The sequence below is a fragment of the Vombatus ursinus genome, unplaced genomic scaffold (assembly GCF_900497805.2).
Source record: "Vombatus ursinus unplaced genomic scaffold, bare-nosed wombat genome assembly UNPS02014838.1, whole genome shotgun sequence".
In the NCBI taxonomy this organism is placed as follows: Eukaryota; Metazoa; Chordata; class Mammalia; order Diprotodontia; family Vombatidae; genus Vombatus; species Vombatus ursinus.
The window spans coordinates 2,750,642-2,765,029 of NW_020954616.1; the positions used below are offsets into that span (position 1 = coordinate 2,750,642).

The following is a 14,388-nucleotide window of genomic DNA, read 5'->3' on the forward strand; positions in this document are numbered from 1 at the left end:
TATCTACCTATCTATTCTATCTATCTATTCTAACTACCTGTCTATCTATCTATTCTATCTCTCTATTCTATCTGCCTATCTATCTTTCTATTTATTCTATATATTCTATTTACCTATCTATTCTATCTTTCTCTCTATTTTATCTACCTACCTATCTATTTATTCTATCTATCTATTCCATGTACGTATCTATTCTATCTTTCTATCTATCTATTCTATCTATTCTATCTATCTATCTATCCTATCTATCTATTTATTCTATATATTCCATCTACCTATCTACCTATCTATTCTATTTATCCACCCATCTATCTATCTATCTATCTATCCTATTCTATTCTATTCTATCTATTTATTCATTTGTTCACTGATTTGTTTATTTATTTAAGGCAGAGACCCTGCTGGCAATGAAAGACCAAGCCAGGGACTTGGCTTCAGCAGCCAACTTACTTAAGAAGCATCAACTGCTGGAAACAGAGATGTCAACTCGGGAGGTAAGTGGCAGCTGAAACTCCTCCTCCTCTTCCTCACCCAGAGTGGAGGTGTTTCTGACTTTTTCCCTGATCAGGCAGTGTCATCGAAAGTCCTTTATCTTGACCAATGAGCAAACTGCTTACTTGGCCCTAAACCTAAGCTACAAAGCTTTAAAAATGCAGTAAAGTAGAAAGAGCTTTGGATTTGTAATTTGAAAAAAAAAAAAGCTCTTAAATTTTGGCTTCATTAGGAAACCATTGCCACATTACTGTTGTGTGATCATAGGCAAGTGTGTGAGCCATTACTGGTTGTATGCTCATAAACAAGTCACAGGACAATAGAGTTATGAGTGGAAGGGGCCTTAAAAGTCACTGAGTCTAAATGCTTTATTTTGCAGATGAGTAAACTGAGACACAAAGAGGTTAAGTGACTTGCCCAAGATCATAGAACTAGGAAGTATCCAAGGAGAGATGTGCACCCAGTTCTTCCTAATTCCAAGTTATGCACACTCCATCTCTCTGATCCTCACTTTCTTCACCTGTAAGGTGAATAATAACACTTGCATTACCCATGCACAGGTCTCTTGTATTCTATCCTTAAAGGAAAATATAAATATCTGGTTGGTACAGTTCCAAGATCCTTTCATTTCTGAACTGCGACAGGGAGTGCCCAGGGTAGCATAAGGACACCTCTATTTGGACCATGAGAATGTGTGAGCATATCTGTCAGTGTTGTATATAGTAACAAGAATAAAAATAATAATAATGATTGTTACTATAATTATGATTCAATTTTAAGTGCTTTGAGGTTTGCAAAGTACTTTCTTCTTAACAATCCTGTGAGGTATGCAGTAGAAGTGATGTTACATTTATTATTAGAAGATCTAGATGGTGTAGTGGATAAAGTATTGGACCTCAAGTCAAGAAGACCTGAATTGAAATCTAGCTTCCAACACTGACTGACTGACTGACTGACTGTGAACTCCTTGAGAATAGAAACCAATATTTTTTTGCCTTTCTTTTTATCCTTAGCAATTAACATAGTGCTTGGCATATAGTAGGCCCTTAATAAGTACTTGTTGACTGATGGACTTAACCTTTCTGTGCCTCAGTTTTCTCATCTGTTAAATGGAAATAATAATAGCATCTAACTCCCAGGGTTGCTGTGTGGATCAAATAAGATAATGTATAAAGTGTTTTATAATTCTTAAAAATTCTATATAAATGCTACCTGTTGTTATTGCCTCAATTTTACCTATGTGAAAATTGTGGCTCTGAGGGGTTAAATAATGTGTATAAATACAATTGCTAAATAGTTTCTATGTATTGGAGGTGTTGGCCACCTCTACCCAGTGGGGCTATTAAATCTGCAGGAGATCAGAGGTGATGAAATTGGTTGTAGTCCACGTAATTTAAATATTCAGACACTAGAAAGGGCCCCTGTATTTTTTGTTGTTGATGATTGTTTAGACTTTAAAAAAATATGTTTAGTTTATGGAATAAAAAAGCATTTTAATAACATAGCACAACAAAAAAATGGTTGCATATGAAACTGCAAATCTACCACATATAACTTGCTATTCCCTTCAAATATACAACAAGATCATCATGTAAAATTTTTAGGGCCCGACTTCAAAAATACCATTAGCTATGTACGATTTTCAAGAAATGATTGAATCAAATATTTTGAGTGCTTACTATGTGCTGAGGATTTTGCTGGTTGTGGCAGAGGACTACATAAAAGATACTAAATGTTGGAACACTGTGTCACCTCCAGGAGATTGCAGTCTAGTTGAAGGAGAAAGGACACTGGAAAGAATTAGATACTAGTGAAAAATATGGTTGAGTGGCAATTTCCATGGTGTACTTTAGTCTTGTACTTACAGTATACCTTTCTTCCCATCAATTCTTCTCCAACTTGAACTGAAGAGGCCATAGGATTAAAAAATATTAAAAAGTCTTTGTCCGGCAAAGCTGACACATTGGAGACTGGGGGCATGGGCATGGGAGAACTATCCGTAGTGCTGCCTCTGCTCATGGCACCTACTCTGGGTTTACAGGACTTTCTTAAGGACTTGAATGAGTTGGCTACTCATCTGATCGACAGTGGAGCTTTTAATGCTGATGAGATCAAGGAGAAAAAGGATAGTGTCAATAACCGATTCCTGAATGTTCAGAATCTGGCTACTGCACATCACAAAAAGCTCAAGGAGGCCCACGCCCTTTTCCAGTTCTTCCAGGACCTGGATGATGAAGAATCCTGGATGAAGTATGTCCTGACATCTTTGACTAAATTGTCTGTCCTCAAATCCAAGAATTCTTGACCTTTCTTTGTGCCTTGAGGCCCTGTGGCAATCTGTTGAAAACACACACACACACACACACACACACACACACACACACATGCACAAACATATATACATGCATACATACACATAACATATATACACATGCATAAACATTAATACATGACAAATATATAATATACATTATGCATAGCTGTACACATAATATATCTATGATATATAATAATATGTGTGTGTATATATTTGTATGTATATGTGTATATTATATACCATTATAATTTTGCATATGATATAATAAGTACATGCATAGATTATACACGTACATATATAATGCATGCAAATATGTAATATATGGAAATTCTGCCTTCCTTTCTTATATATGAATATAAAATATACATTTATGTATATATATGTATTTATGTGTCTGCACACATACACATTTATATGCACACCTCTATATACATACATGTATGTGTGTGTTTTTCAGTGTTTCAGTCATGTACAACTTGTGACCTCATTTAAGGTTTTCTTGGCAAAGTTACTGGAGTGGTTTGTCATTTTCTTCTCCAGCCCATTTTATAGATGAAGAACTGAGGCAAATAGGATTAACTAACTTGCCTAGGGTCACACAGCTAGTCTCAGAGGCTGGATTTGAACTCAGGAAGAGAAGTCTTCCTCACTCCAGGCCCAGCACTCTATCCACTATGCCTCCTAGCTGCCCCATATATACACACATATGCACATATACACATAAGAATACATTTGTACACACATATGCACATATATACATACACACATAAATCTATACACACAGATATATATGAATTTCAGTTAGAGGTTACTGAAAATAACGATGCAATTTTTCCCCTCCCATCTAATTCTCAGACTCAAGGTTAATAATAAGTTTCTATTCCCTACCACTGATTGTCATGTAAGGGTATCTCGTAAGAAGGAATTTTCTCCTTCCTAGATGACATCGCTTACCCACGGTCACTTATTTTACATATCATAGTTTGGGCCAATCTATTTTGCTCTCCATGTCTCACTCTGTTCATCTCTCCTCTTATTTCTATCTCCCTTTATCTCTCTGTATCTATTTCTGTCTCTCTGTGTCTCTCCATCCTGTTCTCTGTCTCTGTATCTAACTGTTTCTCTGTGTCTATCTGTCTGTCTGTCTGTCTCTCTCTGTCTCTCCCTTTGTCTGTCTCTATGTCTCTCTCTCTCCCCACCCCACCCCCAACCCTCACCAGCCCTCATAATAATAACTTTTAAAAAAACCTTGTCAGGATTTCCAGGCTGTTTAGAAAGGAAGTGACAGGTATGCTTGTCCTTGGAAGAGTAGGGAAAGAGGGATGGGCAAGAGAAAGGAGGTTGATAGGGAAGGTGATTAGCAAAACTTTGAGCACCCTAGGGGGCAGTGGGGAAACTAGTAAATGGAATAAAACTGTTGACAGAAGTCTGAGAAGGTCGTTTTCAGAGGTTGCTCCAACTGACAGCAAACAACTGGTCAGGTATTTGCAACCCAAATGTCCCTCACTTCCCAGAACTCTCCCCTCATCCTCTTTCCTTTGAGAACCAGGGTTCTGCTATAACATGAAATGTCTCAGGTCTGGGTTTCTGTCTTGGACCCCAGGGAAAAGCTGCTGAGAGTGAACTCCAAGGACTATGGACGGGACCTTCCTGGTGTGCAGAACCTACAGAGAAAACATCAACGCCTAGAGGGGGAGCTGGATGCCCATGAACCAGCCATCCAGGTAGGACCAGGGGTGTTCAAGCAAATGTTTAAAATCCATTTCTCTGAGGGAAAAAGTATGCACGACAGTTTTAATTTTAATCTGCATTATTAAAATTTTCTCCATCACTTTCTTAAATTCAGACAATCAACAAAACACTAAAACAATCCCTGATTAATAGCATTTGCCCATTTCCAAAGTCTAAATGCTCACACTGAAAAATGTAACAATTGGCTAGCTTGAGTTGGCTCCAGAACACCCCTGAGAGGATTGTCTTTCTGAGATCACTGTCTTATTTAATTATTGATACCTTAACCTTAACAATAACAATGCATTTGCTATATTTAGGATAGGTCTGAGAGACACCAGGAAAAGCTGCCTGTACATGGCCGTAGTGGGCAGGAGGTGGCTCTTTGTTCCATTACAAGATGTTAGTGAATGATTTTCAGAAACACCTACATAATGTGATCACCGTAGATGTTGCTGATGACTTCACCTTCTCCCAGCATTCCTCTAAAAACTGAGAAGCATATGAGGGAAGGGGAAATCTGTAAATGGGTAATGGGGGACTATGGCTGAGATGGGAAATGACTCAAAAGTCATGGGATGGTGGACAGATCATTCTAGAACTGCCTCAACATGGGAGGTCATTTATTTTATAGGGAGTGCTGGAAACTGCAGAAAAACTGGGAGACAGTGATGCTGTGGGGAGGGAAGAGATCCAGGAGAGGCTGGCTCAGCTAGTGCAGCATTGGAATGAGCTGAAGGAGTTGGCCAAGATTCGGTAAGTGCCAGATGTTAGACTGAATCCTTTTCAGGAGCTGGAGGATAAGGGCACAGGATGGTAGCAATGATTGGCATATCCTCTTGAGGCTCCATCTTGAGGCCTTTGTTACCATATGGGGAGGTCAAATGGACATCTGTTTGTCTCTCCCTGTACCTGTCTGTCAATCTCTGCCTCTCCTTTTGTCTCTGTCTGTCTCTCTGTCTCTCCATGCTTCTCACTCCTCACTCCTCACTCCACCTCAATCCACCAACCCCTAGTCCACAGAGACATTTAAGAGACTCTTGTGTCTCCACATGTTCCACCAGTCACACAGGCGATGTTGAGCAAATAAAACCTATCAGGATAAACAAATACCCATTATTTCATTCCTCTGTGTAGAGTTTCCAAGGAGGAGAGGACTATAAGGATAGTGGAGGAGAAGCATCTTGGGACTCTGTAGTGCCCAATACTATCACTGAGTATGATTCAGAAGTTGAGCTCACCACTTGCTTGGCCTCAGGAATAGTAGGGAAAATCCAAAAGTGTCTCCAGAGCAGAATATGGTATGGGGTCATAGGAATTTAGAGTTGCAAGTGACTCTAGTCCAGGGGTGGGGAATCTGCAACCTTGAGGCCACATATGGCCCTCTAAGTCCTCAAGTGTGGCCCTTTGACAGAATCCAAACTTCACAAAACAAATCTCCTTAATAAAAAGATTTGTTCTGTAAAACTTGGAGTCAGTCAAAAGGATGCACCCAAGGAGGTAGAAGGCCACATGTGGCCTGGAGGCTATAGGTTCCCCACCCCTGCATCTAGCCTAACTTGCTAACCTGCTCATTTTAAAGATAAGGTCAAATGACTTGTGACCTGGTCACCCAAGTAATAAGTAGCTAAGCAGGGATCTGAACTCAGAATCTCTGACTCCAAATAAAGCACTCCTTCTGTATCATAATGCCTTCTAGTCCACCTCCTTTATTTTATAAAAGAGGAAACCAAAGCCCAGGCCCAGAGAGTTCAAATGAATTGTGTAAAGACAGGCAGCTAGTAAGTGATAGATATTGTTGTTGTTGAGTCATTTCAGTCGTGCCTGACTGTGACTCCATTTGGGGTTTCTTGGCAAAGATACAGAAGTGGCATAACTTTTCCTCCTCCAAATCATTTGACAGATGAGGAAACTGAGGTAAACAGGGTTAAATGACTTGCCCAGGGTCACACAGTAAGTGTCTGCGACCAGATTTGAACTCAGGTCCTCCTGACTCCAGCATCAGTGCTCTATCCACTGTGCCACCTAGCTGCCCCAGTGAGTGACAGAACTGAGATTCAAAACTATGTCCAACCTAGTGCTCTTTGTATCATACCACACCACTTACCCCTCTACTCAATCATGAATTTTATGGAACTGTCACTATGGTCATCTGCCACCAACAGTGGGGCAGGATATGTTGTTTACCTCACAGGCCACTGAGGTGCCCAACTACCTTCAAACCCCCAAATCCTGAAGCCAAACCAAGAGATACCCGCAAGATCTAGAAATCTCCTGACTTCTTTGATTGTCCTGTGGCATCCTGTCTAGTGCTATGAGGAAACTACCTTGTCAAGTATGGCTTACCTTGTGGTCTCCATCCCACTCCTCAGTCCTTTAGTGACCCCATCTGATTCTTGTTTTTATCCTAAAACCCCTACAGAGGGCTCTGCCTAGATGAGTCCCAGCAGTATCTGCAGTTCATGGAGAATGCTGAAGAAGAGGAAGCATGGATCAATGAGAAGATGGCTCTTGTTGCCCAAGGGGATACAGGAGACATATTACCTGCCACACAGGTGAGGAGTGGGTCGAGTGGATCTCATTTTCTCCTAGTTGTCTATTGTGCTTCTTCTTAGATGCTATGTCAGGTGTGGGGAACCTTTGGCCTCGAGGTCACATGTGGCCTTCTAGGTCCTCAGGTGCAGCCTTTTGACTGAATCCAAGTTTTACAGTCCAAATTTTATTAAGGGAATTTGTTCTGTGAAGTTTGGATTCAGTCAAAGGGCCAAACTTGAGGGCCTAGAGGGCCACATGTGGCCTTGAGGCTGCAGGTTCCCCACCCCTGTTAACTATGTTATCATTCATGCTATCTTATTATTTCTCTCAAATGGTTGGATGGAAGGGGCAGAAAGGGATTTACTCCTGGGGAAAACAGAATGAGGATCCTCAGAAATCAATAAGTCAAACCTCCTCATCTTACAGACGAGGAAACTGAGGCCTTGAGGAGAGAAATGACTTGGTCATGATTGCACACTTAGTAAATGGAAGAGCCAGGACCAGAACCCAGGTCTTCCAACTTCTAGTCCTGAGTTTTTCCCACTGAACTATGCTTCCATCTTAGGTAGGAAGGTATGGATTATTCATCCCTTTTTACAGAGGTGAGAGATACTGATACTCTGAGGATCCAAGGGAATTTCTCTAACTCTCACAAGTGAAAGAGAGGAAAAGAATTGAAATCACAACTTTATTTTTGGGGTTCTGTGCATGAAGGGAGAATATTAGGGAATCTAGGAAGCTCAGCTCTATTAAAACTACAAAGGACTCTTTTCATAAGACCAGTTTTCTCTAGAAGCACAAACAAAACTCTACCCAAACTCAGAGCTCCCACTATCTTGAAAGAAACTTCCCACTATGTAGAACCATTATGTTAGCTGCTGTTAAGGAGATAGTATTTCTGCTGATGGAATTTCTAAGATTTCTATTTCCAGGGATTGGAAACCTCCTATTTGAGTGATACAGATGATACAGATTTGGACCTCCAGAAGGCCATATATGGGTCATATTCCCACAGTCCTAGGGGTAACCTGCACTTTTAGTGATTTCCAGTACAGATAGGAGAGCCCATAGATGATAGCACCCAATACAATCAAGTATTTTTCTATGTTCAAAAAGTTATTGAAATAGTCAAGTATGCCAATGAATTTATCTCTCATTATTCAATATAAACAGATTAAAAAAAACACTCACATTTATGTAGCACTTTCCTCACACCACCATTAAGACAGGTTAAAAAAAACTATTATCCCCAAAAACAACCTCTGAGAGGTTGTTGCTTGCCCATACTCACACAGCTAATAAATGTCTGAGACAGTCTTTATCATCTAGCTCATGTTGCCTCTCACAGTTTAGGGCAAGATTAAAAAAAAAAAACAGCAACACTGAGATACAGTCTAGTACTTTCTCAGAAATGTTCAATTATTAGGTCAATCATTACTATTCTCTTAAGGCTGAGTAAAATGATAAACCTTAAATTTTATCTTTGAGTCAGAAACTTTCAAGATCACATATAAGACAATTGTTTTTGCTTCAGAATTGTGAGATTTCAGTGTGTCTTGGTACCAAAAACCTTTCCAGTTCTCTCCCCCACACACATTTCAAGGGCATCACTTAATTACTTTCTGAGCACTTATCAACAAGAAGGCATTGATTTGCCATTTGAGTAGAAAATAAACTCCCTGAGGTCAGGGACTGTTTTATTTTTATCTTTGTATCTACATGTCCTGATCCAGGGCCATGCTCATTGTTGGCACTTAGTAAATATTTATTGATTTTTTTAAAAAGACAATCCTAATTTGCACTTCAGCTGATCTAAGGACTCAGTATATCTCTGTACCTCATTTCATGAAGGAAAAAATGGCTTTCTGTATCCTGAATCCTTTACTTCATGTGAATTTGCTTAAACTCAGAGAGATTATGACCACTATTCATATTTCCATTGTAAATCCTGTGACTATCCTTTTCCAGTTATAATATAATTTTCTTCATCTTTGTTCTTATCCTGCTCAGCGTCCCCTCCTTCAAAGTCCAGAGTTGGTATAACATTATTTATTTACATCTATGAATACATTGTTTAAGCTTCTTTATTAACTTTTTCAAGTTTCCATCCCCCTGTAAATTTGCTTCTCTCTTAGAAGGGACAAACCCTTTTTCCTCAGAATGTGGCAATAAGAAGCCCACTTAAAATATTTAAACAGAACCAAACTAGGCTTAAACAGAAATAGACCTGAACTGTTTACAGAGTTTTGTCATTCTTCAGTCTTATCTGACTTTTCGTGACCCCATTTGGGCTTTTCTTGGCAAAGATACTGGAGTGGTTGCTATTTCCTTTTCCACCTTATTTTACGTGTGAGGAAAATGAGGCAAACAGGGGTAAGTGACTTGCCCAGGGTTACGCAGCTAATAAGCGTCTTGAGCCCAGATTTGAATTCAGGAAGATGAGTCTTCCTCACTCAGGCCAGGCACTCTGTGCACTATGGCGCCACCTAGCTGCCCATGTTTATAGAATTAGTACCAGGTATAGTGGATAGATAGCGAGACAAGAGACCTGGGTCTTCTCCCAGCTTTGTCACTAACTCATTTTGTGAGTTAGCAAGTCATTCCACTTCTTCCTCAGTTTCTTCTTCTGCAAAATAAATACTTTTGTCACAGACAGAGTTAGGCAAACTGCAGCCCAAGTGTTAAATCCGTCCTGCTGCCTGGTTTGGCAGATCTATGAGCTAAGAATGCTCTTTTCATTTTTAAATAAAATAAAACTTTATTTAAATGATAGAAATTCTTAACTCATAGGCTGCTTCAGCTAGAAATTGCCAGCCTTTGGACCAGAGGATTACTACATTTCCTCTCAGCCTTAACCTTCTATTATTCTCTGACGATTCAGGAAAGATTTGGGCTTCATTTAAATAAAAAACACCACAGGATAGTGAATAGAGCATTGTATTTGGAGTCAGGAAAACCTGAGTTCCAATTCTTTCTCAGGGACTTATCTGTGTTAACTGGGCAAGACAAGAAACTTTTCTGTACCTCACTTTTCTCGTCTATAAAATAAGTTGTAATCAATGAATTCTAAGATCTATCCCAGGTCTAAATCTATGAGCCGCTTATCTTAATACATACAATCAACTGTACCAAGCCTGGGAAATTAAAAAAGAAAGTACTAGGAATTTTGCAAAAAGCTTGGGTCAGTTTGGAGTGCTACAATCTAAGGATCCCAGATTCTGCCACTTGCGGTATTATTATTGTTCAGTCATTTCAGTCGTGTCTAGTTCTTTGTGATCTCATTTGGGGTTTTCTTGGCAAAGGTACCAGAGTGGTTTGCTATTTCCTTCTCCAGTTCATTTTACAGATGAAGAACTAAGGCAAACAAGGTTAAATGACTTAACCAGGGTCACAAAGCTAGGAAGTATCTGAGACCAGATTTGAACTGAGTCTTCCTGACTTGAGGCCCAACACTCTATCCACTGCACCACCTAGCAGCCCTCCTTATTCTTCATAAATCAACCCAAATTGGTTTTGAGCCAGATAGCTTGATATAATAATGATGATTATCCTACCTTCAAGATTTTGGTTAGAAATTTAAAAGAGTAAATCATTTGACAAACCTAATGGAGTCTGTCTAAAAGTAACCAAATCGGTCTTTTGATGATTGATTGAGAACACTACACGTCCAAAATCCAAACCAGCTCCCAAAGTTGAACAATTAAAGATTCAAGGTTTTTATCTAGTCAAGCCAAACTGACAACAGTTGAGATTCTTGGAGTACTATTTTGAAGTATAAATGAGAAAAAGCATAACTCTTAGTGGAGGTTGAAGTGCCTCTCTCCAGCCCTGGATCAATATGTTGTATATTGAGAAGTCAGTAACGTGTCTGGTATTCCAAGAGGCAGCTAAATCTAAGGGAGCCATGACAATTGAAAGGGAGGGGGAGGAGCCTTCCCTGTCAACACTGGCTGAAAGGGAAGTAACATCCAAATTAGTGACCTTCGTAGTTGTATGTGGTATGGATTGTAAAGGGGAGAGAGGAGAGGCAAGGGAACACAGTGGTCTATTAGGATCTGGAAAATGCTCACTGCCAGGGTCCCTCAACCTCTGATTCAGGGCAACTCAAGAGAATAGGAAAGGTTCAGAAGGTGTTAATATACTACTACTGATAATAATAATAGCTAGTATTTTATAGCACCTACAATGTGCTAGGCGCGGTGTGCCAAATGCTTTATAAATATTACCTTATTTGATCCTCCTAACAGCTCTGGCAGGTAGGTGCTACTGTTACCCACATTTTATGATTTGAAGAAAATGAGACAGAGGAGGTCAAGTGACTTGCCCAAGAGCAAACAGGTAGTAAGCATCTCAGGCTAGATCTGAATTCAGGTTTTTCAGACTCCAGGCCCAGAGCTCTATCCACTGTACCTTATGAAACTGTCACTGACTTTGTGATCTAGTAGCATCTTTGACATCCCTCAGCATCTCAAAACATATCCCAATGATTAGAATTTCTTAGAGACACACAACACAAGGGAACATAGTAAATGTAGACAAACAAGGTACACAACCAGGGTAACCAGACTCTCTAGAGTCATACTGCCTTACCACAAAGAGTTCTGCACTCAGCCTCTTGAGCAGCCTCCTTCCCACACAGCCAGATTTACAATAACAGCAATGGGGATCATAGAATTTGGAGGTGAAAAGGACTTTAGAGATCATCTCAATGATGCTTCATTTACAGATAAGGAAACTAAACTCCACAGATAATAAGGAACTTCCCCAAGGTCACATGGGTAGTAAGTGACAGCAATTAGACTCAAACCTGGGTCTTCTGACTTCAGTTCCAGAGCTCTTTCTACTTTCGTGTTGTCTCTCACTATAGAAAAATGTTCTTGAAGTCCTGGACTGTTGCTATGTTTATTTGAGGCTTAATAGCAGCTGTAGAATGGGACTAAGGCTGGTGCCCTCCCTGTGTTTCTTGGCAGTATCTGCTGCTTTCCTACTCTCACAGCTCAACTGTTTTGCCTCCCTGATTGTGCTAAATAACCCTGGCAAGAGGTGATGCAGGCTCATAAAACAATTATCGCAGTGAGATTGGGAAGGAAGTTCCCTTTTCAAAAAAAAAGTCAACAGCTTGGAAAGGCAGGAGCAGATCATATTCAAAGACTTGGAGCCTGAGTAACTGGGAGAATAGTGGTATCATGACAAGAATAAGGGCAGATGTGATGGGGATTCAGTTTTTGGGAGAAGATTTGTTTTGATTTTTTAAAATCAAAATTTAAAAATACTGATTTTTTATTATGTTTTATGTTTTTTTTAATTAGCAAATAGTTATTTTCTCTCCCTACTACCCTTTCCCTATTGGGAGTGAGAGAGAGAAACATCTTTAAAAAATATGCACTTTGGTCATGTCCCAAAATGTGTGGCTCATTCTGCCTAGACTCTCAGCTTTATCTCTGGTGATTGTTAACTGACTGGTCTGTGACCTTCCCATACAGAGCTTACTTAAGAAGCTTGAAGCTTTGGAGAATGACTTTGCAAACCACAAGACTCGAGTGCAGGAAGTATGCACTGAAGGAGAAGACCTTCTAAGCAAGGTAAGTGGAGGATCATGGCTTAACTTTTTTTTTTATTTGAAAATAGTGACTAGAAGTCTATTTTAGGCAACAGGAAAGAGAAAGAAACCATTGCTCCAGCCATTCTCTCTGACTGTCCCTAATGCCTGGAACACTCTCCCTCCTCTGCCCCAACTACTGACCTCCCTATCTTCCTTTAAGTCCTAACTAAAATCCCACCTTCTACAAGAAGTCTTCTCCAACTCATCTTAGTTCTAGTGCCTTTAATTATTTCTAATTTATCTTGTATATAACTTACTTTGTATAGTTTTTTTTTTTGGCATATTGCCCCACTTCCCCTTAGATTTTAAGTACCTTGAGTCAGGTACTGTCCTTTTAGCCTCTTTCTGTATTCTCAATGCTAAGCACAGTGTCTGGAATATAGCAGGCACTTAATAAATGTTAATTGATCATCTTGCTTTCCTCCCTTCTATATTGGCAATATTACGGAATAGTCAAAGTTTTGTGTAATCAGTTCAATTATCACATTATATCTGTATCCCACTTATTTATATTTATGTTAAATAACTTTCCTATGTCCCCATCCACCATTCCTATGATTCTCAAATCAAAACACCTCTCCTTGGCCATACCTTCCCTACATGTATTGTTTCTTTCTATTAGAATATAAGCTACTTAAAGTTAGGGACTGTTTTTCTTATCTCTCTTTTGTATTTTCATCCACACCCACACCCCTTAGTATAGTGTTTGACATATATTAATCACTTAAAAGTGATTTTTTTCATTCATTCATTAATTCATATGACTTGCCCCCAACAGATTATAATTTCCATGAAGGCAGAGGCTATATAGTTCTTCTCCATTGTATCACCAGCATCTGACACAGCTCATCACATATAGTAAGCACTTAATAAAACTATTAAATGGAATCATCTATCTTACAGCTGCAAGCTATCTTAAAGATTAACTAGTTCAGTCTTCTCATTTTCCAGATGAGGAAACTGAGGGCACAAATAAGCAGGTAATTGACCCAGGGTCAGCAAATAGTGTGTGGTAGTTCCACGATTCAAGCCCAAACCTCTGACTCTTGATATAATGCTTTTAATTATATCACAGCTTACTCATTATCATTCCACAAACACCTAGTAATTATTTACTGTTACTGAGCCTAATTGTGCTAGTTGTATTTCAACTCTCTCAGTATCCTCCTCTGTAAAATGGAGGTACTAAACTAGATGATGTCTGTGTGTTTTTTTTAAGCTCTGAATCCTATATCTTATGATTCTATGGCTGCTTGTGAAGAAGGGAAAGAAAGAGGTTAATTGAGCAGTTCACCAATACTAACAAACTGCTCCTGGTGGTTTTATAGATAATAGAACCAAATGGGTCACTTCAGTGGCCTAGAAGTCAATTATTAGATTCATCCATGGTTACGCAGATAGACTCAGAGAGCTGAAAGGAAGACAGGGAAAACTGCCTTATAAATAGATAAATCCAGGAGTAAATTCTGCCTCAGGAGGCTGTTAGATACCCTACTTCCTCGGGTAGACTTCCCATCACCAGTGGAGGCAGGATGACCATTAGTAAAGAGCTAAAAAGGGAATTCCTGCACAGGTCACTTTCGATGTCCTCTTAGTCCTCTTTGACCTCTGACATTCCTATCTAATCTCTCTCGCTCTCTCTCTCTCTCTCTCTCTCTCTCTCTCTCTCTCACACACACACACACACACACACACACACACACACACACAC

The 14,388-nt window shown here is 39.6% G+C and overlaps 1 protein-coding gene across 1 annotated transcript in view; it reads left to right on the plus strand.

Moving 5' to 3' along the window:
• SPTA1 (spectrin alpha, erythrocytic 1) overlaps positions 1-14,388 on the plus strand; it is a 100,946-nt gene that overhangs the window by 60,814 nt on the left and 25,744 nt on the right. The window contains exons 34-39 of the mRNA XM_027840081.1: positions 390-494; positions 2,534-2,742; positions 4,413-4,533; positions 5,175-5,296; positions 6,963-7,095; positions 12,559-12,657. Of these exons, the coding sequence (XP_027695882.1) occupies positions 390-494; positions 2,534-2,742; positions 4,413-4,533; positions 5,175-5,296; positions 6,963-7,095; positions 12,559-12,657 (789 nt within the window). The remainder of the gene's footprint in view (positions 1-389; positions 495-2,533; positions 2,743-4,412; positions 4,534-5,174; positions 5,297-6,962; positions 7,096-12,558; positions 12,658-14,388) is intronic.